Source organism: Pteropus medius, unplaced genomic scaffold, assembly GCF_902729225.1.
Source record: "Pteropus medius unplaced genomic scaffold, Ma_sr-lr_union100, whole genome shotgun sequence".
Taxonomy (NCBI): domain Eukaryota; kingdom Metazoa; phylum Chordata; class Mammalia; order Chiroptera; family Pteropodidae; genus Pteropus; species Pteropus medius.
In genome coordinates, this window is record NW_024348533.1 from 2,732,661 (window position 1) to 2,756,848 (window position 24,188).

The following is a 24,188-nucleotide window of genomic DNA, read 5'->3' on the forward strand; positions in this document are numbered from 1 at the left end:
GACAGAGGAGAGGAGGTGTCCTCCTGTGTTTTTTTGTGCCAAGCAATAATCTCGTCCCGAAGTACAGTTTTCAGGATGCCGTCCACCTGTGCGAGGAGAAAATGAAACAATCCGCGTTTAACTGAGAATAACCCAGAGGGGCGGCTTCCCAGTGAGCATGGGCTTGGTCCCGCCGGGCGGTCAGCTCCGGGGCCAGGCCGTGTGCCCTGCAGATGCACTTGGGAAGCCACTGGGGTATGAAGCGCTCCATAGGGAGCAGTGGCCTAGCCTCGGCACGAAGGCACGGCGTTTCTGTCTGGACTTTAACAGAGCTAAGGCACACACACCTGATGGCGCCTGCCGCCTTGTGCCACTTACTGGAGCCAATTTGTCTATTCCTGTTCCACTCCATGCACTGACTACCTGTCAAGGGCCTGGACAGGCAGGTCGCTTCCACCACTGCAGTTGAGAGTGATCAAACACCAACACCCCTGCCTGATGCAACTCATGTCCCAACAGAGAAATGTGTAACATGCCAGGTAGTGCTGGGTGCTGTGAAGAGGTGAAGAAGGCTTAAGGGGGTCTCAGAGGGGACGTGCGATGAGAATGGTCTACATTTGAGCTTAATGTGAAGGCATTCAATGTACTTAGGCTATGAAGAAATCCCAGAGTCTGGAGAAGGCCCAGGGTCTCCCCATCTATACCAGCACGTCTATGCAGTGAGTAACGCAGTGTTCTTCCACACTGTACCAGGCCTTGTTTTCAATAAATCAATAAACAAGTGTTGGCAAGGATGTGGACAAAAGCGAAGCCTCGTGCATTGCTGCTGGGAATGTAAACTGATGCAGCCACTATGGAAAACAGTAAGGAAGTTCCTCAAAAAATTAAAAACAGATCATATGACCCAGCAATTTCACTTCTGGGTATTTATCTGAAGAAAACAGAAAAACTAATTCTAAAAGATATATACACCATGTTCACTGCAGCATCATTTACAATAGGCAAGATATGGAAGCACCTTAAGTGTTCACAGTAACCAAATGGATAAAGAAGAGGTGGTACACACATACAATGGAATATTACTCAACCATAAAAAAGAATGAAATCTTACCATTTGCAACAACATGGATGGACCTAGAGGGTATTATGCTAAGTAAAATAAGTCAAATAGAAAGTCAAATCTCATGATTTCACTTATATATGGAGTTGAAAAAAAATGAGCAAATGAAACAGAAACAAATTCATAGATACAGAGAATAAACTGATGGTCACAAGATGGAAGGGGAGTTAGGGGGCTGGGTAAAAAAAAGGTGAAAGGGATTAAGTACAAATCGCCAGTTACAAAAATAGTCACAGGGATGTAAAATACAGCTTAAAAAATATAGTCAATAATATTGTAATAACTATGTATGGTACCAGATGGATATTAGATTTAATGGGGGGACCACTTTGTAAGGTTTATAAATGTCTAATCATTATGCTATGCACCTGAAACATATAATATTGTATGTCAACTGTAGTTAAAAGATAAATTAAAATAAGTTGTGCCTTCTTCATTCTTTTTAAAGCTTTCAAATTAAAATATCATTCTAAAGATTACCCTATGATTTTTTCCAGAAGGATAACATTTCTATCTAAACAAGAACTTCGTATTTCAAGCCTTAAAGCAAAGTGGCTAACAGTGAACTGCAACTGACTGCCTTAGAGCGCTAACTCCTTACTCAAGGAGAAACCTAAAGGCTATTTATTTTTACTCATGTTCAAAACAGTTCATCATGATGTCCCAAGATAGCATTCCACACTGATGGACATGTACAGCTGCACATTAAAAAGATCAAGATGTAAAATCTTTGATCACAGTTAAGAGTTTAGTCAATAATTTAAAAACATCCTGAGTAAATGTTTTGGGAAAGCAACTGGTGTCTGAAGCCTTCTCTAGACACAAACTGCTTATCTGAGGGGAAAAAACAAGGGAAAAAAAAATGTATCACTGATCTTGAAAGTTAATAAAAAAAAAAAAAATAGGTAAACTGTTCTACCCAATAGTGAAGACAGACTCAGAGTCAGCATGCACTGGATCTGAATCCCGTCTGCCCTCCCCCATCTATGTGACGTCTGACATGCCACTCACTCACTTTCCCTGGCTTTAGCATCCCCATCTGTACATTTGCTGGGAGAAGCTGCTGAGAATCCATCAAAGCAGCCAGTGCAGTGCCAGACTCCAAGATGGCATCCAGGAAATGGCAGATGTGGCTGCTGTCCCGTCACTGCGGGCAGAGCCATCACACATGGCCAGGGGCATCTTGCCATATCTCGTTTCACTGGAAATTTACTATGTGCCTCACATGTCACATTCATTTAGGGCCCACCACTACAACCCTAGTAAAACAGGTGCCACCCTACAGAGAACACTTCTGCCCTTTAGAGCAGAAAGGTTTACAAAACGAGAAACAGAAGACAGCTATCAAATGGAGTAAACAAGACTGGCACGTAATGGAAACAGTAGGGGAAAATTATCCGATAGAAGTTTCTAGATTACTTTTTGTAAACTGGGTTCCCCAACATCCTGAACACTCTGGATAGAGAGCATTTTAAACTCTTTTCCCAGGTGCATAAGCTTTACTTGCACGGCAACAATGCACTCCTCTGACGCCGTGCGCCCCGATAACAGATTGGCACCTCTGGTGAGGCCATAGTGTGCTCTGAGAACCTCAACCTGCGCTTTTCACGAGACCACTTCATGACCTACCTTAAAGTTTGGTTGGGCGAAGCACCGGGCAACAGCGATCATGGAGGCGGTCAACGGGCCAGAGACGCCAATGGTGGTCAGAAACTCAGAAATGTTGGGTGTGAGGCGAAAAGGGACAGGACGGTTGGCATCTAAATCTCCAGTGGCATCGTTTATGTCAAATCGAAAGTAGGCAACATTCAGTTTGCCAGTGTCCTAAATTTCAGAAGGAGACATTTTAGGAACTTCAACAGCAGAATGCAGACGTCTCAAGGAGAGAGTCGGGCTGTTGACACCAAATTACCTGAGCGATCTGTAACATCTCGGGGTTGAGTCTATTTAAATGCAAGACGAATTCTGCAAAGCCAATCAGAGCAAGCTGGATGGTGAACATCTTCCGGAACGTCCAGTAGTCTGTGGCGTTGGGAAAGGTGTGCAGTGCCCACTCCTTAAGCATGCTGCGTGGCACCATATTGCTCTGAACCTCCTTGAGGATGTCTCGAAGGACCTGAAACAATATATTGCTCCGTGACTCTTCCGCCTGATTTTTTCAAAAGGAAAACATGTTCAAATTATAATTTCTTAGCACCAGTACAGTGAATTTTGTCAACAAACACATGTGCAGTGTCCTTTGACTAAACATGAAGATGCACAAGATTGGTCGATTTCCCTCCAGGGTTCCGTATCTTGTGCTCAAAGCAACAACGGAGCTGTCTAACTACATAAAAGCCTCAGATGCAGGATGTGCAATACCCGTCTTACCGAAAAATGAGGCAAATATCTGAATAACTACAAAATATGCCAGGCCGGTTAACAAACAGAACAAGAGAACAATTGGCTACCAACAATACCACTTCACATCTAAGACTATTAAAGACAAAAAAGTTTTACAAACCGAAGGAGCTAGTCTAAATTTAGAGCAGATGTCACACAACACTTTAAACTGAACTCTGGTACTGGAAGACTCACAAGGCTATTGCAAACATCACGAATTGAGAGACAACCTCAATAAAAAGTTTACTGAGTTAATTTAGTTCCTGTTAGACCAACTGGTAAAAATACAAAGTCTATTCTGGGCTAAGTCCTACCCATGTCCTCTGAATAACCACTAGAATGCCAGCCCTGAGCAAACCAAGAACCATGCAGACCATCAACCACACATTCAGTTTCCGTCCATTTCTTCATCTGTAAAATGGAAAGAAGCATTTCTGAGATAGCAGAGTGAGGACTTCCAAAATCTGCTCCTCCATAAAAGCAATTAAGAACACTGACAAAAATCATCAAAATAACCTTTTCCAGAACTCTGAAAATTAAACAAAGGCTTACAACAATCTGAGCAACTTTTATTCAAGATTTAAAAAAAAAAAAAGGCTGATCTTGGTGAAAACAGTAAACTTTGTAGTATTTTAACTGTTGCATTTCCATCCCCTTTTCTCCACAGCTCTAGGACAGCCTTGCAAGCTTGGTAGCTACGAAAAATTGCAACCTGTCATGGAGTGAGCAGACTGGAGTTGGTGATCCCCAAAAAAGCCTCAACTCCAGAGAAATGCCACTATCTGACCTGTCTGGCAGCTTCCTGAGAAAAGTCTCACTCACCAGGATCATCTCATTTGACTGAACTCAGAGTCCACTCAGTGAGGAACATCCTATTTGAAAGGTATTTGCTGAAAAGCACACAGTGACAACAGTTTAACATCGCAGGTGCTGAGGCAGTGATACAGCTGGAGTGCACAGAGCCTGGCCAAACAAGAGGAAGAGCTGCAGAATGAGATGACATTTGAAAAGCTCCAACGTAATATATTCCTGAGAATCTAGAAGGCCATTCTCATGCTCATGAAAAACCTCAGAAGGCCGTCTGCACTCACTTCTGGTTGACCTTGAGACACTGCACTAGCGGAAAGTAAAGGTTAAGGCGGAGCTGCAAACTACCTGGCCATGTCGAAGGTATGTCCTGACACATACGCGCACGAAGGCCCGCAAAAAAGTGAGACTTATTGGTTCAAGGCATTTAAGAAAATCTCTTTCAAACCATTAGCTGATGACTGAGCTAACTGAGCAGACTTCGAGAGCTGCACATGACAAAAACATAGACTTTACAGAATTAGTCCAGAGAAGTCATTAAACAAACAGCAACAACAACAAACCTTGAATGGGGGGGGAGGAGGAAGGATCTCATTTCTAGAGTTGCCACATTATTTAAAATGTCCAGTTTTCAACAAAAAAATTATGACATGCAAAAAATCAGGAAAACATAGCCAATACACAGGGAAGCTATTAAGTCACTTATATCCGGAATATATAAAGCATTCTTTGAATCAACGATAAAAAGACAAAAACCCCAATTTAAAAATGAGCAAAGGGCTTGAATAGACTTTTCTCCAAAAATATTTTGCAAACAGCCAATTAGCACTTGAAAAGATGTTCAATATCACTATCAACAAAATGAGCTAGCACTTCACACCCACTAGGACAGCTGTAATCAAAAAGAAATTAGAACCCTCATACATTGCGGTCATTTTGGGAAATAATTCGGCAGTTCATCAGAATGTTAAGAGTTACCATATAACCCAGCAATTCTACTAGGTATATATCTAAGAGAAATGAAAGCATACGTCCACACAAAAACATGTACACGAATGTTCACAGCAGCATTAATTACAATACTCAAAAAGTATCAAGAACACAGAAGTCCATCAGCAGAAACAAACTACTAACTCATGCTACAAAATGAATGAAGCTTAAAAACATTATCTAAGTGAAGAAAGCCAGCCACAAAAGCCCATGTATTATATGACTCCATGCATATGATATACCCAGAATAAGAAAATTCACAGAGACAGAAAGATCTGTGGCTGCCAGGGCCTGGGGACAGAGAGGAATAGGGCATGACTCAAAACAGGCATGAGGTTTCTTTTTGGGGTGATGAAATGTTTTAAAGATGGTGACTGCAAAACTGTGACTATACTGAAAACACTGAATTGTACGTTTTAAAGGGTGATTTTTTTATGGCATATGAAATATATCTCAATAAAGATGTTACAAAAAAATTCAAAAGATAGAAGATCAAAGTTAATAATACAACTAGGGTACAAAGAGTAAGAGGAGGGCATGAAGCTGGAATTATTTTGTTTTGTCAGCATCTCTAGTTGGCCCAGCAGGAACCAGCACTGTTTCTAAGCTGGACCAATCACCAGCTTGATAAGTTACACGTGCTGTTTATAAACAATAAAGGATTTCTAGTAGAGGCACGTATTTACAAATAGAGACCACTGACTCCCACAAGCTTGTTTTAAGTGCAGGTAAAGGATTAAGAAACTCTCCAAGGTTGAAAACTTACCTCTGTCCCACTATAACAAATGGCACACAGCAGACGTCACTCCACTGAGGTCCATGGCCAGCGCATTTCCACCTTCTCACCCCGTCCCCCAACACCCACTACTTCTCTAAGCACACTGTCATAGAAGTAACCAGAAAGTAGCCGCATTTGAGGCCTCAGGCAGCAGCTCGAAGTCCTGACTGTCCCAATTCAGTACCTGGTGGCTGGCTTGGGTCCCACGCGCCTGTACCGTGGCCAGTCTGTCATAGTAACGGGAGATGGGGTTGTCGTGCTCGATGCCCTTCTTGGCACAGCGCTGCTTGTAGATTTCCACAAGGGAGAGAGAAGAGGGGTTGTCTTCCACGAGGCGCATCTGCGGGGACACCGCCACAACTCTCGGAACTGAGGAGAAAGGGCGAGAGACATGGAGGCAGCTGAGAGTAAATAACCAGGGGGCAGTGTCACTTCACCTTCAGGGACATCCAGGAGCAGAGGTGACTGGGCCCCCATCATGAGCAGAGGAAGCGAGTGTGGGGTAAAGTGGGGAGAACTGGGCTCACAGCATGTACCGTGAAACTCAATTTACTGGTGACGGAGCCTGAGCCACCATCACCCTGTGTTTAAGACACAGATGAACAGAAATTCATTAGGAGGCAGTCTTAAACAAAAAATAAGAGACTCTGCCAACTGCACTAGGGCTGCTGAGCCGGTGAGCGGTGACCGTGAACCTGCGCCTGCACTGCCCGTCACTAGGCTGTGGGGACCGCCTGCCCGTGGGTCATGTCGGCGTGGTGCACACAGATGGTCTGACTTCTGAAGAAAAGAATTCAGTCTTCTGTCAGTTAAACCACAGCTACTAGCTTGCTGCCACGGCTTCAATCTATAAAGAAATTCCAAAAGGACTCCAGGGCATGGATCTGCACTACCATTTGACGACAACTAAGAGTTTGTTTCTTTAGAAGAAGTAAAGAACGACCTATTACCCACAGCTGGGATCAACACCATAGATCATGTTATATACATGTTAAAATGCATACAGCTTCCTTAGACTTGGTTTTTTAACCTACTTCTTAATTTGGGGATACTGAACTTAAGAGTAAGAAATTTTAGGTCAAAATGGGTTGGATTACACCTTAGCTATCAGAAGAAATTTCCCTATCTGACTAGATAACATGCACTGAAATGGGCTCCTAACTTTAGCGACTAAATGATAAAATGTTTTAACAACAGTTTTCTTCTCCGGGTGGAACCACAGGCATCTCATCTATGCCCGTTACAGACAGAAAACAGGTCAGTCATGAAACACCCACAACAACTCAGTTATGAAAGACTTCCCTCAGATGCCGCTGGTTGTCACTTGACCAAGATTTCTGTGGCTTTCCCCAAGCCCTGCATCTCACTTCCTGAAGGCAAGCTCAGGCAGTGTCCACAAGGCTGCAGTGTGAGGTCCAGGAGTTCAGAGACCTCACCGAACACTGAAGTGTGCTGGTATCAGGCCCGCTACAAGCCCTCCGTCAGCCCAGGCTTTACCACGGCGTGGAAGATTCCCAGGGAAGTAAAGACACAGGGTGCACGGGCATGGCGCCTCCCTTTGGAAATACTCGTCAAAGCACCCATCTTGCAGTGAGGAACCTAAAGGCCGGGAGGGGCTCCCTCCAGGAGCTGGGGCTCTGTCCGGGGGACTTGTTTCTCCCCGCTAGGACTGCCTAGCTTGTTGCAGCCCAGTGCGGTCCCAGCCGCTGACAAAGGGTACATGTGAAAACTCTCAGACTAATGAGCACTGCTGCGCTGCACCCCCAATGCAGCTCTCCTACCTGTGAAAAACAAGTGCCTCTTTGTGGTTTCCTTTCTCTTCTCTAAGCAGGGGTTCAGCAGGCGGAGCAGCTGCAGCACGCGCTCCTCCCTCCGGGACTCTGTCAGGCAGGCGTCATTCATGACGAGGTACGGGTAGATCTTGCCATTGTGCCCGCGGATGTACAGTCTCCTGGCTGCGGTGTTGTGCTTCTGCACAATTTCTACCCTGGGCATAAACCTACCAAAACAAGCAAACCGTGAAGCACTGACTCCAAGTCTCAATGGCCAACTCTTTTCTTTGAGAAGAAAGCGGAGCTTTCCAAAAGCGGCAGTGAGAACTGTCATGGAAAAAACCAGACTATGTAGTTACAGTGCAATAATATCACAAAACAGCAGAAACCATGGCAGAGGAAGAACAAAAGGCAAAAGAGAAGATGAAGCCAGAGTTTCAAAAGAATCATGCCGAGGTCCAAGCCCAGGAGCTAGAGACGGGCTGTGAACCTGGCCCTGAGCACAGCAGCAGAGCTGGGAGGGCCCGGGGCTGACCACTGGGAGGACGGTCCTGGCTGGCACTCACAGGTGCCCTGAGGAGCAAGTGTGGGGCCTGGCACACCCTTGCCCTCACGCTCACCGCGGGCCTCGGCCACTGATGAAGTCGGGGAGGAGGGCTGGCCAGGGCCCGAGTTGGCTTTGGAGGAAAGGGGAACCGAATCCTGGCTGAATGGAAAAGCAGAGCCTTGCTCTTATTTGGAAATAAAATGAAACACGCATGCGCTGAGGGAAGGCTCTTCATAGCACTCTTTACATTTCGAACGATAGGCAACATACTCTTTGAAATTTTACAACTGTCCGACTCTGTTTTGAATACTGTGCTTTAAGAGTTTACAGAAGACTAGGAAACTGTCAAGTTCATGGTGATTCAGAAAAGGTTGTTTTGGACACAAACACAAACTTGACTCAAACAAACATTTAACCCATCAAACCAGTCCCTTTCAGGTGCTTGATCACTCATATTCTAGAACAATTTTGTGTTCTCTGAAACGCTGCACCGGGTCTGCCCTGCAGGCCTGTCATGGCTCTGTTTGCTGGGGACAAGTTAGTGATTGGGCCGGGAGCACTCACCGAGCAATCTTGATATAATAATGTGTCGGTTTTGGCATCAGAAACTCCCCCGGGATTTCTACTTCAGCTGTCTGCGCTGAGAAATTGCTCAAAAATCGGCACTTTTCTTCTATGAGGAAGAATTTTGGAAGCTGCTTGGTTTTGGCCTCCAGGATTTTGATCCACTTTTTCAATTTAGAAATAAGATTATGAAGCTTCATGGATCCTGGAACACTGAAGTCAAAATCTTCAAAATAAAATATGATTAAAGACATCGTCAGTCATCTGGGCTATCTCTACTCCACTCCCAAATGTCTGCTCAAGCACCTCCCAGCTACGCACAGGCGCCAAGCCCCAGAATCCCTCTTGCTCTTTAAAGTGTCAGTTGGGGCTGGGGAGAGCAAGCAAAGCCCTGGCGTGTGCCTGCTCTCCTGGTGACCGAGATGAACAACACTGGAACCTCACCCTCAACTGGCCCCCTTCAGGAAAAATGCGGGGAACCCACAAGGCCGCGACATAAATGTCTCAGCATCAAGCCCTCCAAAAGGTGCCTAGAGGTCACCTCTGAAAACAAGCATCACCCAGGGAAACTAAGGCCCTTGAGTCAAAGCCAACACAGTCATCAAGCTGAAGCTACTAAATTATAAATCAGTTCATGAGAAGGAATTATGGGAAGAAATCAAAATGACAAAAATGGAAAACAAATTTTTGCTTAAGCAATTAAAAATACCCTGATTAGTGTTCAATTTTTTTAATACTCAATATTAAAAGGTCAATGAAATTGAAAAGTCCTTCTTTAAAAACACCTCATTTCCCACCCAGATCAGCACAAGTGGAGGAAGGGATTCTCATCGCCCCAACTTGCCAGAGCCCGAAGGTCAGGAAAAGCCCAATCATTTCTGTTTAAAACATGGATTTACAGGAGCTACAAGTAAGCAGTGTCCTCATGCTGACAAGGACTGATTATCCTGAGGCCCAAGTGAAAATGGGTGCGGCAGAGGCGCCTTCACACACAAGCTGACTGTAGCACAGGTGCCAGGGCTCTCCAGCGCCCCTTTCAAACGCTCTTCTGCATTCTCATTTGCCCAGAGTTAGGTCGTGTGGGGTGAGTCTGGGCAAGGCTGCCCTAGAAGGCACAGGTCCTGCCCAGACTCCTGTCCCCTCTTCTCACAGCCTCGCTGGAGGCAGAGCCTCCTGCAGACTCAGCCAAGACTCGCCTCCCCCCATCTCCACCTTCTCGAGGGCTGCCGCAGGCTGGACTGGAGTGAAATACAGAGAAAACAGCTAAGGGGTCAACAACAGGAGTTTCAAACCAGGAACCAGTGAGGGCCTGATCGATACTAACACAGGAGGCACCACAGAGGGTATAACCTTGTCCCCAGTATAACCAGCACTACAGTCAAGGTGCTCTCCTGTCAATCCCCAGGTTGCCTTGAGGAGCCCCTGACAGCCACACCCACCTCGTCCCCCAAACCTAATGCCTGGCCACCAATCAGTTCTCCAACCCTAGTATTACATTATTTCACAAATGTTTCATAAACAAGAATCATGCACTAGGTATCCTTTTGAGATTGGCTTTTTGCACTCAGCGCAATTTCTCTGAGGTTCATCCAAGTTGCTGTGTGTTAAGTCTTTATTTATTTATTTTATGTGAGTATGGAAGTACCATACTTTGTTTATCCATTCTCCAAGGGGCATCTGCATAGTTTTCAGTTTGGGGCTATTACTAATAAAGTGGCTATGAACATTCGTGTGTGAGTCCCTGCATGAAAATAAGTTGTCGCTCTCTGGGATAATCTGATGCTCTGTGTCTGGACCTCCTTCCACCTCCTTACAGCTGGAACACAGCGCTGGGATACAGAGATGGTCCTTCCTGGGCACAGATGACCAGATGGGCTGGAGAGCTCCTGATTTAAGTACCTGAAACTTGCTACAGTTTGAGAGTGGTCAGATCTAATGGCCATCTTCAAGTTTCAGTTTTGTCTTTTTTTTAATATCAAATCCAGATGATGTGTCCCACTTTTAATTCTCTCTTTCATTTCAGACTACATTTGATTTAATAATCTGGAATTTGAAGATGAAGACACACTGAACGTCACTTCTTTTAAGTAAGATACGATGATTCCCATAAAACCTTCACCTCAAACTCTTCCTTTCCCAGAGTAAGGGGACAGATGACATGTCACGTGACCTTTACAAAAAAAAAAATCTAAGACGATAGAAGCAGTTCAGGGTTAAAGATATGAAGGCAGGACTCATATTTTTCAGAGCATGTCCCTAAGTGGTGGCTCAGCAGCTCAGGCCTCAGAGACTGGACACCCGGTGCCCCGGGGCCTCCTAGCATGACAGCAGGGCCTGTGCCGTATTTCCTATGGAGTTAGAGTAAGTCATGGTGGCAACTGCTAAGTATCCTTAACAATTAGTGGGATATTTTCTTTTACATTGTTTCAACCTACTCTACATATATACATGTTTTAACCACAAAAGAATGGGTCTTTAAAAGATACTTTAAACATCTAAAAATGTGAACCACTTATTCTATGGCTTAACAAATCAGTGAAGAATAATTTAAGTATAGTTACAAAAGCAGTCATTAAGCTAAAATGTTTCTTTTAGCTCTGGGAGATTTTACCAAAGTTTGTTCTCACATGATAATCACTTATAGGTTAACACTCAAGACATGAAAGCCTGCAAAAGTTACTCGGGCTAAAGTATGGGACCTGGGGTTCCCGGAAGGAGAGAGCCTACCCTAGATACTCTGCCAGAGGGAACAGTGGGATGGAGACACAGCAGGAGTGGGGACAAATGCTCCGAGCTCCAGGGGACACTGTCATATCTGCTTGTGCTAGGGGGATGAGGATTCCTGACAGATAAAAACTTAGGCTGAGGGAGACTGGCCCGTTTAACTTGGATCACACAGAATCTGGTGGAGCCAGGATTCATGCTCCTTGGGTCTAGTAAAATGCATGAACCTGAACCAGGGAAAAGTAATAAAAACACAATCTCCCTATCATTCCGCCACCAGAATCCCACACAAGTTTGAACTTTACTTATCACCTAGAGCCCTGCACTTTTGAATCTGACTTATCTTACTTAACACTGTTGAGTTTCCCCACGAAAGTCAAGTGGAAGGAGGGATTCAGGGAGCAGAAGGTTCAGCCCAAAACCCTCCTATTTCCAAGCCTATAGTAGAGCCTGGCGCTCCAGGTCCAAACCTCGACCCTTCAATGGAGAGGACATGTAGCCCCAGGCTGGCGACTATCATGGTTTTCTTGTGATCTGAGTCTAAACACAGTATAACCGGCTTGCTCAGTAAAGCAGTAAGAAAATAAACGAATACAGTTACCTTATATGTTAAAGACCGAAGAAAAACAGTGAGTGCACACTTCCCCACTGCAGAAGGAACAAGTCAGACTCACCAGTTGTGAACTGGCCCTTCAGCTTCTGGAAAACAGGGTCCTGAGCAGTGGCCTGCGCCCTCCTGGCTAGAGACTCGGAGGCGGCGCTGGAGAACATGGTCGAGACGTTGGACACGTTCTCCAGGCCCACCCCAAACGTGCTCACCAACTTCTTGACGAAATTCAGGGTGTGAGGGGTGATTTTGGCATCTGACACTGCTCCACTTTTCTCAAATGCAACAGAGTAACATTTCGCCAGGCCTTGCTGGAGCTGCCTGAGAACCTGGCAGAAAAGAAACCAAATGCAACTCACAAAAGAGAGCTCTCCATTCAAACAACTAACCAACCAAAAAGCATCTGTCCAGCATGTCCCCACCACCACCGGGGCAATCTCTGTGGCACCTGGCACACTGTTGATGTCAAATCAGTATGCTCCACACTGTGAGCTATGATTTGTAACAATGAGGAATAAATATCCTGAACACTGAAAAACAAAACCCACCCTTTCTTTTTGGGTCATACACATACCCCTCTGTTGGTTCATTTTCGGAGGCTTCAAGTACTAAATGCCGCATGTCTGCATGCACACACACGGAAGAACACAGAAGTAACGAGGATGCCTCGTGGCCGACTAGATAAATACCTGGGCAGCAAAAGCTGACTGTTTTATCAACAACTTATACAAACACCATTAAGGGGATAGCCTGGCTGCTGAAAAGATCACTGGGTTAGACTAACTCCCACCTCTGGGGATTAACCGCTGGTCAGTTACCTAAGCCACTGCTCCTGCTCATGGCCACCACTGCTGCCTGGTCAACTGGTGGCACTGAAGTGACTGAGCACATACAAGTGAGCGAAGTAAGCATTTTAGGGCAGAAATGGCTTTCTTAATTTCATCTTCTTTTGAAGTCTGCCACTCCAAATACAGCTGCATGCACATGCAGCATTAACATTTGCCTGCTCCGTTGTTCAACAAATATAGGAAACAACCAGGCAGCTAACTAAGGATCACACCGCCACAAAAGCATACAGAATGACACAGTCCTGAGACCACAGCCAAATACCTCTTCATGCCAGTTCTCTCTGAACCAGACCATCTGATCGACGATGCCTTCCAGGGAAGACAGGAGGGTTGGGTGGAGCTCCCGCTGCATGTGCATGATTCGGCTGCAGCGCCACATGGGTGCTGTTGCTCTTATGGGCCCTGGATCTGATGCAGAATGGGACTGGTTACCCACTGAACTTGGCTGCTGCTGTCCAGAATCTGAGAGCAACACACACAATGCCAATGTCAGCGCAAAACTGACCGATGCTAGAGCTCGGTGCTCTAGAGGACCCACCGGCCAAAGGAACGCTGGTTCCTGCCGGTGTGCTAATTTGTCATGAGGCTGTTTCCCCAGGGACTGTGTGGGAGAATGCCCTGGTCTTAAGGAGAGGTGCGCTCAGGGACTTGGGCACAGAGAGAGACTGTCTACAAGCTGGTTTCGAATGGTTCAGAAGAAAGTATACCTATTGACAGAAAGCAAACGTGGCAGCACACCAGCTAGCAAATCCAGTGAGGCTGTACAAGTATTCAGTGTACTCTCCCTTTTTAACTTGACTGTAAGTGTGAACATTTTTTAAATGTTTAGAAAAAGTTATTTGCAATACATTCCTTGTACTATATAGCTCAGAGAATCTAAAAGTAGTTAATGAGCAAGTCTACATTTTTTCATCTAGGAAAGCCAAACCACATGTGTAAAACAGTTATTTTTCAAAAATATAGTCACTTGTTATACGAAAAATGTTATAAAACACCTGAACCCCATTTTTGTAGCTTCAGCTCACTTAGAATAAAAAAATCTTAATTTTCAAATGACCAAACCATGAATCTACATAGGGAGACCTAGGAGGTTAGAGCTGACATGTGCTGCACAATCTCCTAGCCCCCCTGGCTCATCAGCAGGCAATGCCACCACAGCCCAGCAGAGTCTCCTGAAGAAGACTCTGGCCTGGCAGCATGAATGCCTGGGTATTAAAAACATTGTGAAGCAAACAGTCCTTAATTGTTTACAAAGTATCACGCTTAATGGGTAACTGAAACCATCAAATAAGTTACTTCTTTACAAACTAGGACTGCTCGATTTCGATTAAAATATACATCCAATCTTATATTTTGAGTAAATTTTTACAGCTGCTAAGATTGATTTCTACGCTGATTCTTCTGACAGTTGAAGAATCTTCTGACAGATTATTTGCAACCTTAATAACATAGAGTAACTGACATTTATACTGCTTCCCAAGGTGTATTTATAACTAATGAGACAAATTAAACTTTGTAGTTATGTATAGCTAAAAATTTCATATATGATTTCTACTTAAGGATCCAATCACTCAGGTAAATGGATGCCCAATTACATAATGGCAAAGGAGAACCAGAAACTTCACGCAGAGATCAGCTTTGCCCTCTAGCCCCAAAGTGTCCTCTCACTGGCTAAAGGGAAGACCGGCCCATGCTCTAAGAAGTCAGCTGTGGGGCGGGAGTGTGTGCACAGCGTTCTGGACGTGGAATGCCCCGCGAATCCAGCCCTCCGCCGCCTGGCCGGCCGGCCCCACTCACAACATACCGCTCTTGTAGCGTTCGCGCTGCTCTATTTTCAGGGTCAGGTACAGGGTCCGGATGGGAAAGTAGACTGCCTGGGGGTACACTCGTCCAACCTGCTCAGAGACATGGAGTAATGAAGAGCACTGCTCACCATGGTGCTCCTGGATGAAGACGGCTGTATCGAAATAACTGATATCAAACCTAAGTGGGGAGCTGTCTGCATTTGGACCAAGGAAGCAAATACTGCACCACTGATCATTTAATACATAAGGCCAGATTAAACAGCAAGTAAAACATCTAGTTTAGTTTTAAAAGATCCAACAAAGATCAACATGGTGCATTTCAGCAGTTCTGCGTGGGGACCATTAATGACACAGAAACCACACCTCCACGATTCAGTAAATCTCAGGGAGGCGAAATGCACAAGTCCCTGGGTCTCACCTGGGCAAACACAAAACGACCCCAGTCAGTCCTTGTGTTTGGTGCCGCTCACCGGGAACCGTGATATGGTTCTAGCTAACCGACAATCAGGCTCATTAATGAATAACTTCACCCTGTGTAACTGCAACAGGGAAGAAACTGAAAATTTTCTACTTACAGTAATAAAAACCAGTTTTACCAAATTGGGGCTCTACAGCTCCTTCAAAAGGGCTGAGCGTATATTATCTAGCTCGGCCACAGGCCACAAGGTGGCTGGCTAACAAACATTAAAAGATGTTCCATGAATGACAAAGCAAATAGACCAAATAAACATCCCCACAGATAATCCCCAAGAAAAATGTCTGTATCTAGAAACAGCTACCTCCCCTCAAGAAAAAACTAAAATCGTTTCTGGGTATGATGGAGATGATGCACCACATGTAAAAAGCAAAGTAAACTGAAAGAAGATGAGCAGCATGTGCCTAAGTGCTTGGTGACAATGCTATTCATTCATGAAAAGTTTTATGACTACAAATTTATAAAAGAAAGCTCAGTCAAAGATACTGTATTCAAGACTGAACTGTCTCCAAATTTCTACTGTTTGGGTCCGTCTTCTACCCGGAGTCTTCTCACAGAAGAGGGACATTCTGGAACAATTCTCAAATAACGGTCATGAAAGCCACCCGTCCAAATCCCTAACCCCACCCCCAGGTGCATACAAAGTTAAGCCTCAGACAGCGGCAGCTGGACAACTGTATAAAGGGCAACAACCATCACACTCACGGGTGACTTTTATTCAGAAGAGAAGCTCTCAAGAGCTCCTAACATATAACAGGAAAGCAGCTATATAAGAGAATGTTTATTTTACTTGTATCTTATGTGGCAACTGTTCAAGCAAAGAAATTACCATTTTAATACTGTAATGCTACAGCAGATTCTTTCATTTCAACCCTGGGGTATTTCTTCAACAATTTTTAATTGTGCTTTATATCAAGTGATATCTAAATGTGTGCATGTTCCCATCTCTTTATTTTTATTACTTTGAACATGCACATTTTCTTTCTGGAATAAAAGAATGTGAAATGAAGAGAGAGAGAGAGGATGGGGGGATGGGGTGTGTGTGTGTGTGTGTGTGTGTGTGTACGTGTACGTACGTACGTACACACACAAAGACACCTTGTTATTCCCACCTGGCTAATAAGGTTCAAAAGCAGCTTTCCTTCAGAGCCAACCAGGCAGGTGAGCAGCTGAGGGATCCAAGCCAGCCACTGGATGGGTGGCACGCCGATGCAATACTTGTCAACAGCATCTGCCAAAGTATTTTTGTCATCATCAAAACTCAAAAGCCACAGCACCTAAGAGAGAAGGAAAAATTCTGAGTTGAATGAAAATTCTGAGGCCCTTAAGTGGCTTCTTCCCAACGTTAAAATACCACGTAGAGAGAGCAGCTTTACTAGCAATGTAAAAACATCTACCAAAGGGCCAACAATATTGCCAAACTTAACAGATAAACCTTAAATAAAACTGAAATTTAAATAAGGTTTTTATCTAGATTTACCTTTAATACCAATTACCAACTGATCCAATCGGCTGGCTAGTGGTGGCTGGTGACCCTAAGGAGGCAACGGGCAGGTGGCAAGGGCCTGCCAACCTGCCAATTCACACTGGGGATCTCACCAAAACAAAAATGGACTTTTGCTACAAATCCCAGATGAACACCACTCTAGTATCAGATGGGCCACATGTTGGCTGCCTAGTGTTCACAGATTTTGAGACAATGAGATCCGGAAGTAAGCAAATTTAGAGTCAGATATTCAGGTAGTTTGTGTTACAACAGATGGTTTGTTTCTATAGTCAGCTGTAATGACTACGTGCTGATGTACATTTCAAATTTTGACACCACATCAAAGAATTCTAAAAAAATCCAAACATTTAATGAATGAAACAGAAAAGCAGAACAACTTATTCTTAAGTTTTCTGCAACAATTAATTCTGGGTTTTATTTATATGTTTCTTGTTAGGGACAAGAGGCAGCAATACTGACGAAGATATATCTCAAGCGATCATCGCTGGGCACGTCAGTCACCGCCCCTGTGCCCAATGCCATTCTGGGACAATAAGGGATGAGAACACCAGCAACTGTGACCTCACCCAGTAGTGTGTGCAGAAATCTGTGATTCAACGTGACCCAAGACTAGAGCTGACCGCTCTATGTGCACTGTCCGTACAGGTGAGAGATCAGAATCTAACAGGTGTCTAGCAGGTCAGTTCTCCTTGCAGACCCCTCAGCAGTCTTTAGGAACCTGTCCGGTGTGAGGTCACACAGAGTGTGACCTAAGACCCAGACTCCAGGCTCAGTTTTGCTGTTTTAAAGTCCTGAGACCCTGAATATGTCCAGGCCTCAGTTTTCTCAACTTTAAAACAAAACTATGGAAGATACTTTGAAGAGTGATGAGAATTCAGAGTAAAGGCATGAAATAAGCCCCACGCCCAGCACAGGTTCAGAAATAGCTGAATTTTCATCTAAACTTGAAGGCGACCAATCTTTGGTCAATTCTTTTGGCCTCACCTTGGCTAAGTATTTTCTTGATTTGCTCTCGTTCTGATGCCGGCACGCATGCAGGTAACAGGTAATGGCAGACACGCCAAGATGCAGCTGCCGCTCCTTCACAAAGATATTCTCCAGGTAATCACCCCACATGGCCCAAGCTTTCACCAGCACATCATGCATTTGAACAGCTGCAGAAAAGGCTTTGTTTGCTTCCTCAGACCTGTGAGGGTACAGAAATCAACACAAATTTGATTTTGTTTCCAGGTGAACTTCGCATAACATGAAATTAACCATTATAAAGTGAACAATTCAGTGGTGTTTAGTACATTCAAAATGTTGTGCAACCACCACCTCTACATGGTTCCAAAAGAAAACCCCGAGCCGTTAAGCTGCCACCATCCGTCACCTGCAAACTCCAGCCCCTGGTCACCACCAACCTGCTTCCTGTCTCTAAGGATCTGCCTAGTCTGCATATTTCATATTAATGGACTCATACATCATGTGATTTTTTTGTGTGTCTGGCTTTTTACTTAGCATAGTGTTTCTGAGTTTCATCCATGTTATAGTGTATATGAGTACTTTATTCCTTTTTATGACTGAATATTATTCCATCCTATGTATATGCTACAGTTTGTTTATCCATTCATTTGAGTTGTTCTGACATTCTGGCTATTGTGAACAGTGCAGCTATGAAGATTCATGAGCAGGTAAGTAGCTACATGAGCACCCATTTTCAATTATTTTGGGTATAAACCTAGGAGTCTAATTGCTGGGTCATATGATAATTCTATGCTTAATTTTTTGCTTAATTCTATGCTTTAATTTTATCATATGGGTCATATGATAATTCTATGCTTAATTTTTTGAGGAACTGCTAAATAGTCTCCACAGTGGTTACATCACGTTAGTATCACACCAACAATGTATAAGACACCATAAGAGAACAACATTTCTATATCCCTTATGAATACAGATGCAAACAACCTCAACAAAATACTAGCAAACCAAATCGAGTAGATATTTAAAGGATTAGACACAGTGACCAAGCGGGATTTACCTCGACAATGCAAGGTGTGGTTCAAAATACAAAGTCGATCCATGTAATGCACCACATTAACAGAATGAAAGAGAAAAACGCAATCATCTCAGTTGATAAAGAAAAAAAATTTGACAAAATCTAACATCTTTTCATGATAAAAACACTCAACAAACTAGGAATAGAACTATTTCAACATAATGAAGGTCACATATGAAAAGCCCATCACATTCAATGATAAAAGACTGAAAGGTTTTCCTCTATGATCAGGAACAAGAAAAGGATGCCCATTTTCCTTAAACTTATTTATTTAAACTTAGTGCTGGGAGGCAGGGGGCGGGTTCCATAGAGTGATGGTTAGCATGTCTGCTTTACACGCAGAAAGTCCTGGGTTCGAGCCCCAGTGGAGCCACAGTCCATACCCCAGGTGCACCAGGCCCCCTGGGTGCCCCAAGACCCCTGGGGTGCTCCAGCCCTGGGTGTGTGCCACAAGCGAGTGGGAGGAGACGTCCTGCCTTCAGAAATCCAGTTCTTAAGGGGAGATGGCAACATCCATAGGTCAGGGGTGGAGGTCGTGGGGGTGGGTGATTTAAAAACATAAAATAAGTGCTGGAATGCTTAGCCAGAGCAGTTAGGCAAGAAAAAGAAAAGGCAACCAGATTATAATGGAAAATGCAAAACTCTATTTGCAGAATACATGATCTTATATGCAGAAAGCCCTAAAGAATTGACCAAAGAACTATTACGGCAAATTCAGCAAAGTTGAAAAATATAAGATCAATATGTAAAATTCAGCTGTAGTTCTATTCCTTAGCAATGAACAATCTGAAAAAAATAATTTAAAATAACAAAAGGAATAAAATATTTAAGAATAAAATTAATTTAAGAAATGTAAGACTTATATATTGAAAACTATAAACATTGTTAAATGAAACTAAAGACAACCAAAATAAATGCATCCTGTGTTCATGCACTGGAGACACAATACTGTTACAGTAGCAATACTACCCAAATTAATCTACAGATTCAGTACAATCTCTAGCATAATTCAAACTGTCTTTTCTTCTTTGCTGAAATAAGCTAAAATTCATATGGAAATGCTGACCCCCCCCCCAAAAAAAACAAACTCGAAAAAGAATAAAGTTAAAGGCTACTTACCAATTTCAAAACCTACTGCAAAGCAGCTTTAACCAAGACAGTGTGGCACCAATGTAAGAGTGAACATACACATTGACGAAACAGAATTGAGTATCCAGAAATAAGGTCTTTTCAGAAAATGGTGCTGGGACAACGGGATATACACATGCAAAAATATGTCCTCATGCCACATAAAAAAATTAACTCAAAATAGGTTAAAAACATAAATGTAAGAGCTAAACCTATAAAACTCTTTAAAAAGCATAGAAGTAAATAAATGCTCATAACCTTGGGTTAGGCCATGGTGTCTTAGATACAAAACCATAAGTACAAGCAACAAAAGAAAAAGCAGACAAATTGGACTTCATCAAAATGGTAAACTGTGCATTAAAGGACACCATCAAGGAAGTGAAAAGAATGTGAGAAAATATTTGCAAAAAATGTATCTGAAAGAAACTTACATCTAGACATATAAGAATTAGAACTCAACAATAACAAGTCAAATAAACCAATTTAAAAATGGGCAAAATAACTGAATAGAAATTTCTATAGAAAAAGATACATAAATGGCACAGAAGCACCTAAAAGATGCTCAACATCGTTAATTACTAGAAAAATGCAAATCAACACCACAATGAGATACCACTTCACTCGCTAGGATGGCTATAACCAGAAAAATGCAAACCTGAAAAAATGGAAACCACAAACAATGCTGGTGGGAATGTAAAATGGTATGGCTACTATGGGAAAAGGGCAATTCCTCAAAGATAAAAAAGCACCACATAACCCAGCAATTCCACTCCTACGCATATACCCAAGAAAACGGAAAACACACTCACACAAAACCTTGTACATGCATGCTCACAGATCATTATTCATAATAGTCAAAAAGTGGAAACGACCCAAAAGTCCACCAATTGTCAAATGAATAAATATATGAATATGAAAGTGAATGTTATTCGGCCCTGAAAAGGAAGGAAGCACCAACACGGGCTACAACGTGATGAACCTTGAAAACACTGTGCTAAGTGACAGAAGCCAGACTCAAAAGGCCACATTGCGTATGGTTTTATTTATAAGAAATGTTCAGAATAAGCAAGTCGTAGAGACAGAAAGACTAGTGGTTGTCAGAGGACAAAGGAAGAGAACAGGAAGTAACTGCTAACAGGTATGGGATTTCCTTCAGGGACAATGAGAGTGTTCTAAAATTACCAAGTAGTGATGGTTGTACAATGCTGTGAAGACAGTAAAACTCACTAAGCTGTATACACTTCCAAATAGTATATTGTCATATGACTTTAAAACATTTTTTAAAAAGCATAAAACCCTTTATCTTGACAGAATCACTTCCTTATTTTAAAATAAGCTAAAAACGCAACCCTAGATACCAAAAATGTGAAAAGTGAGCTTTAAAAAGCCCTATATATGGCAACAGGCAGCATCTTGTAAGCATATCTCATTTGTATACTTTCTATAAAATTTCATGTGACGTTCATTTCTCTAAAACAGGGTTCAGCAACTTTTTTCTGTAATGGGCCAATTAGTAAATGGTTTAGGCTTTGTGGGCCATACAATTTCTGTCACAACTCCTCAAGTCTGTGGCTGAAGCATGAAGAGCCATAGACACATCAGTGGTATGCTGTGTTCCAATTCTTCGTTTACAAAAACTAGGCGGCACTGGCTGGATTTGGCCTGCAGGCCACAGCTGACTGACCCCTGCTCTAAAACAAAAACCATCTTCATAAAAGGGATCAACTGTTCCAAAACGGCAGGCTGAGACATGCGGAAATGAAGCCATGTTACTGGCAGTTCTGTGTTCAAGCAACTCTTTTTCCAAAAGCTTTTAAAGTACTACATATCAAACTGGCTTATCAATCAGCTGCAAGTTACTATCTCTGCAGAGGTATACTACCTGAAATATCATACCTGACATCTATCACTAAATCATACCAATTTGCAGCTTGACCTTCGCATTGGCTTCAAATTATAAATAACTATTTTAATAATCTGCTGAGTTTTTCTTTATTCTCCTTCTACATAACATACATACTTGTTGATCTGAGCCAAGAACATTCCCTTCAGTGCATAAAATTCAGCTGTCATCTCTTTTGTGAAGTATTTTAAGTTTGTAGATTCTATAACTTCAAGGCCCTGTTTAAAAAAAGAATAGAGAAAAAGGTCTTGGAATTTCTAGACAATAATATAACAACTTCATTAAAATATTTGTCTACGCAATAAGTCCTAAAGGTCACTGACAAGTGTTACTTTTAAATTGACAACAGATTTGTCTGCCAAGAGTATTTGCCGACTGACAAGTAGTATTTAAAATGAATCACTAAATGCCAGATTCGGTTCTGGATACCTTAAGGGTATTATTATAAAACAGAAACAATAAAATATAATTCACATACTCAAGTGGTTTCTTCTTCCTTTCTTGCTTTGGAAGGACTGTTTCCCACTACTAAGGCTATGTTTGTAGAAAGTTCTAATGTTCCTTCCCTATTATCTGAACCAGGAGTTTCCATGGGACACTCTCATCATTCTTTACCGAACCTCCCCAGTATGGAGCAGGCACTGCGTCCCGCTGGCACTTTACCTGCATACACTCGTTTTTCCCCATGACTCCCGCCAGTTGGAGGTAGCATTTGACTTGCTGTCGAATCTTCTGGAAGCAATCCACGATAGGAACGGTTGGAATAGTATGAATGCGACTTAATATATCCAGAGCTACATTGACCAGCCCTTGTTTTCGCGCAATTTTTCCATACTGGATGATTGCTGAAGCTGATGCGTGAACCCCAAGCATAGCGTTATTTGAACTTGGATCATGCTGAGAACTATTTTCATACGCAGTTACAATAGCTAGAGAGCAAAGAAATGACTTATCAGTCTATGCCAAACATTTTCAAAGCGTTCCTCCACAGGCTCAAATAAAAAATGAAAAACAAACACACATGGCTTTATGAAAATGGGGAGCTCAGTGATAAAACCTCATTACTTTTCCTTGTATATCAAAAGTAAAATAAAAAAAGCACTAACAACTGAGTGTTACCATCTTGGCTACCTAAATCATGAAGGTTACTCTAAACAAACATGCCTGGCAGGTTTAAGGGATGAGCAGAGGGGACCAGAAAACTGAAGAAGGCTACACATTGCCACTGAGAACAGTTCTTCCTTGGGGGAGCTTCAAATCAAAGAGTGCCAAAACCTGGAGCTCCGAGGGCACTGGCCTGAGCCCGATGCAACAGTCAATGTCCAGCAGCATTTCTGGGCTAGCTAGAAAAACGTGACAGGGAGGGGGAAATGCGTCCCATCTTTCACCACCTTCGTCTTTACCCTCACCAGACCACCACCATCCACCACACCCACCAAAAAAAAAAAAAAAATAGAAAATCTGGTAAAAAAAAAAAAAAAGACATGAAACCAGAACAGTGGGGTGTCTGGAAAATTACATGATGAATGCATGCCGGACCAGGTAGGTTTACCCTGGTAATGATGCTGACGCCACATGAAGACACTGCTCCAGTGGGACAAGTCGTCAGACACGATGGGCAGCCTGTTCCTCCAGGTCTTCACCACTGTCTTCATGTCGTGCAGGCTGTTATTCCTCCCCAGGTTGGTCGGCTGTAAGCCTGCATTTATTTGCGCAGCTTCCTGAAGTTCAATGATTTGCTGGGCTGCCTGAATGGGACGAGCATAAGAGATTATACAGTAGGCATGACACCAAAGATCAAACGAGAAAATAAACCAGTCAATCAGGAAGCTGATTTATCGCAAAGATCCCATAATTCAATTATGAAAGGAAGCCCTCTAACATATACAGATACCTTAGATTCCATATTTAAACTTATTCTTCACCTCCGACACTATTCTCCTGATCCCCTACCCCCACCCCACCCTCCCATTTTAAAACCTCAGCTCTACGGCTACTTCAAGATAGACTGGGAAAAGAGTGGTGCAGACACCAAAGCTTGCTAATCGTTAGCTCCCCAAACAATTACCTTTTCCAACTGTGATTGGCTCTTTGTCTACCAATGTCTAGGAGAACAGCCTAGTGCCCCTGCCCTCAAGCTTTCCTTCCGTCAACATTCAAAATCCCACAGCCATATTAAGCATCTTAAAACATGGTTCTGATGATCTCTTT

General features: G+C 43.1%; 1 protein-coding gene across 1 annotated transcript in view; it reads right to left on the reverse strand.

Annotated features, from left to right (window-relative positions):
- Positions 1 to 24,188, reverse strand: part of TRRAP (transformation/transcription domain associated protein) — a 128,740-nt gene that overhangs the window by 3,768 nt on the left and 100,784 nt on the right. The window contains exons 59-71 of the mRNA XM_039880325.1: positions 22,641 to 22,906; positions 22,095 to 22,195; positions 17,890 to 18,091; positions 16,511 to 16,675; positions 14,923 to 15,013; positions 13,381 to 13,580; positions 12,338 to 12,599; positions 8,940 to 9,165; positions 7,838 to 8,055; positions 6,241 to 6,425; positions 3,012 to 3,215; positions 2,729 to 2,923; positions 4 to 86 (exon numbers count right to left, since the gene is read on the reverse strand). Coding sequence (XP_039736259.1) covers positions 4 to 86; positions 2,729 to 2,923; positions 3,012 to 3,215; positions 6,241 to 6,425; positions 7,838 to 8,055; positions 8,940 to 9,165; positions 12,338 to 12,599; positions 13,381 to 13,580; positions 14,923 to 15,013; positions 16,511 to 16,675; positions 17,890 to 18,091; positions 22,095 to 22,195; positions 22,641 to 22,906 — 2,398 coding nt within the window. The remainder of the gene's footprint in view (positions 1 to 3; positions 87 to 2,728; positions 2,924 to 3,011; positions 3,216 to 6,240; positions 6,426 to 7,837; positions 8,056 to 8,939; positions 9,166 to 12,337; positions 12,600 to 13,380; positions 13,581 to 14,922; positions 15,014 to 16,510; positions 16,676 to 17,889; positions 18,092 to 22,094; positions 22,196 to 22,640; positions 22,907 to 24,188) is intronic.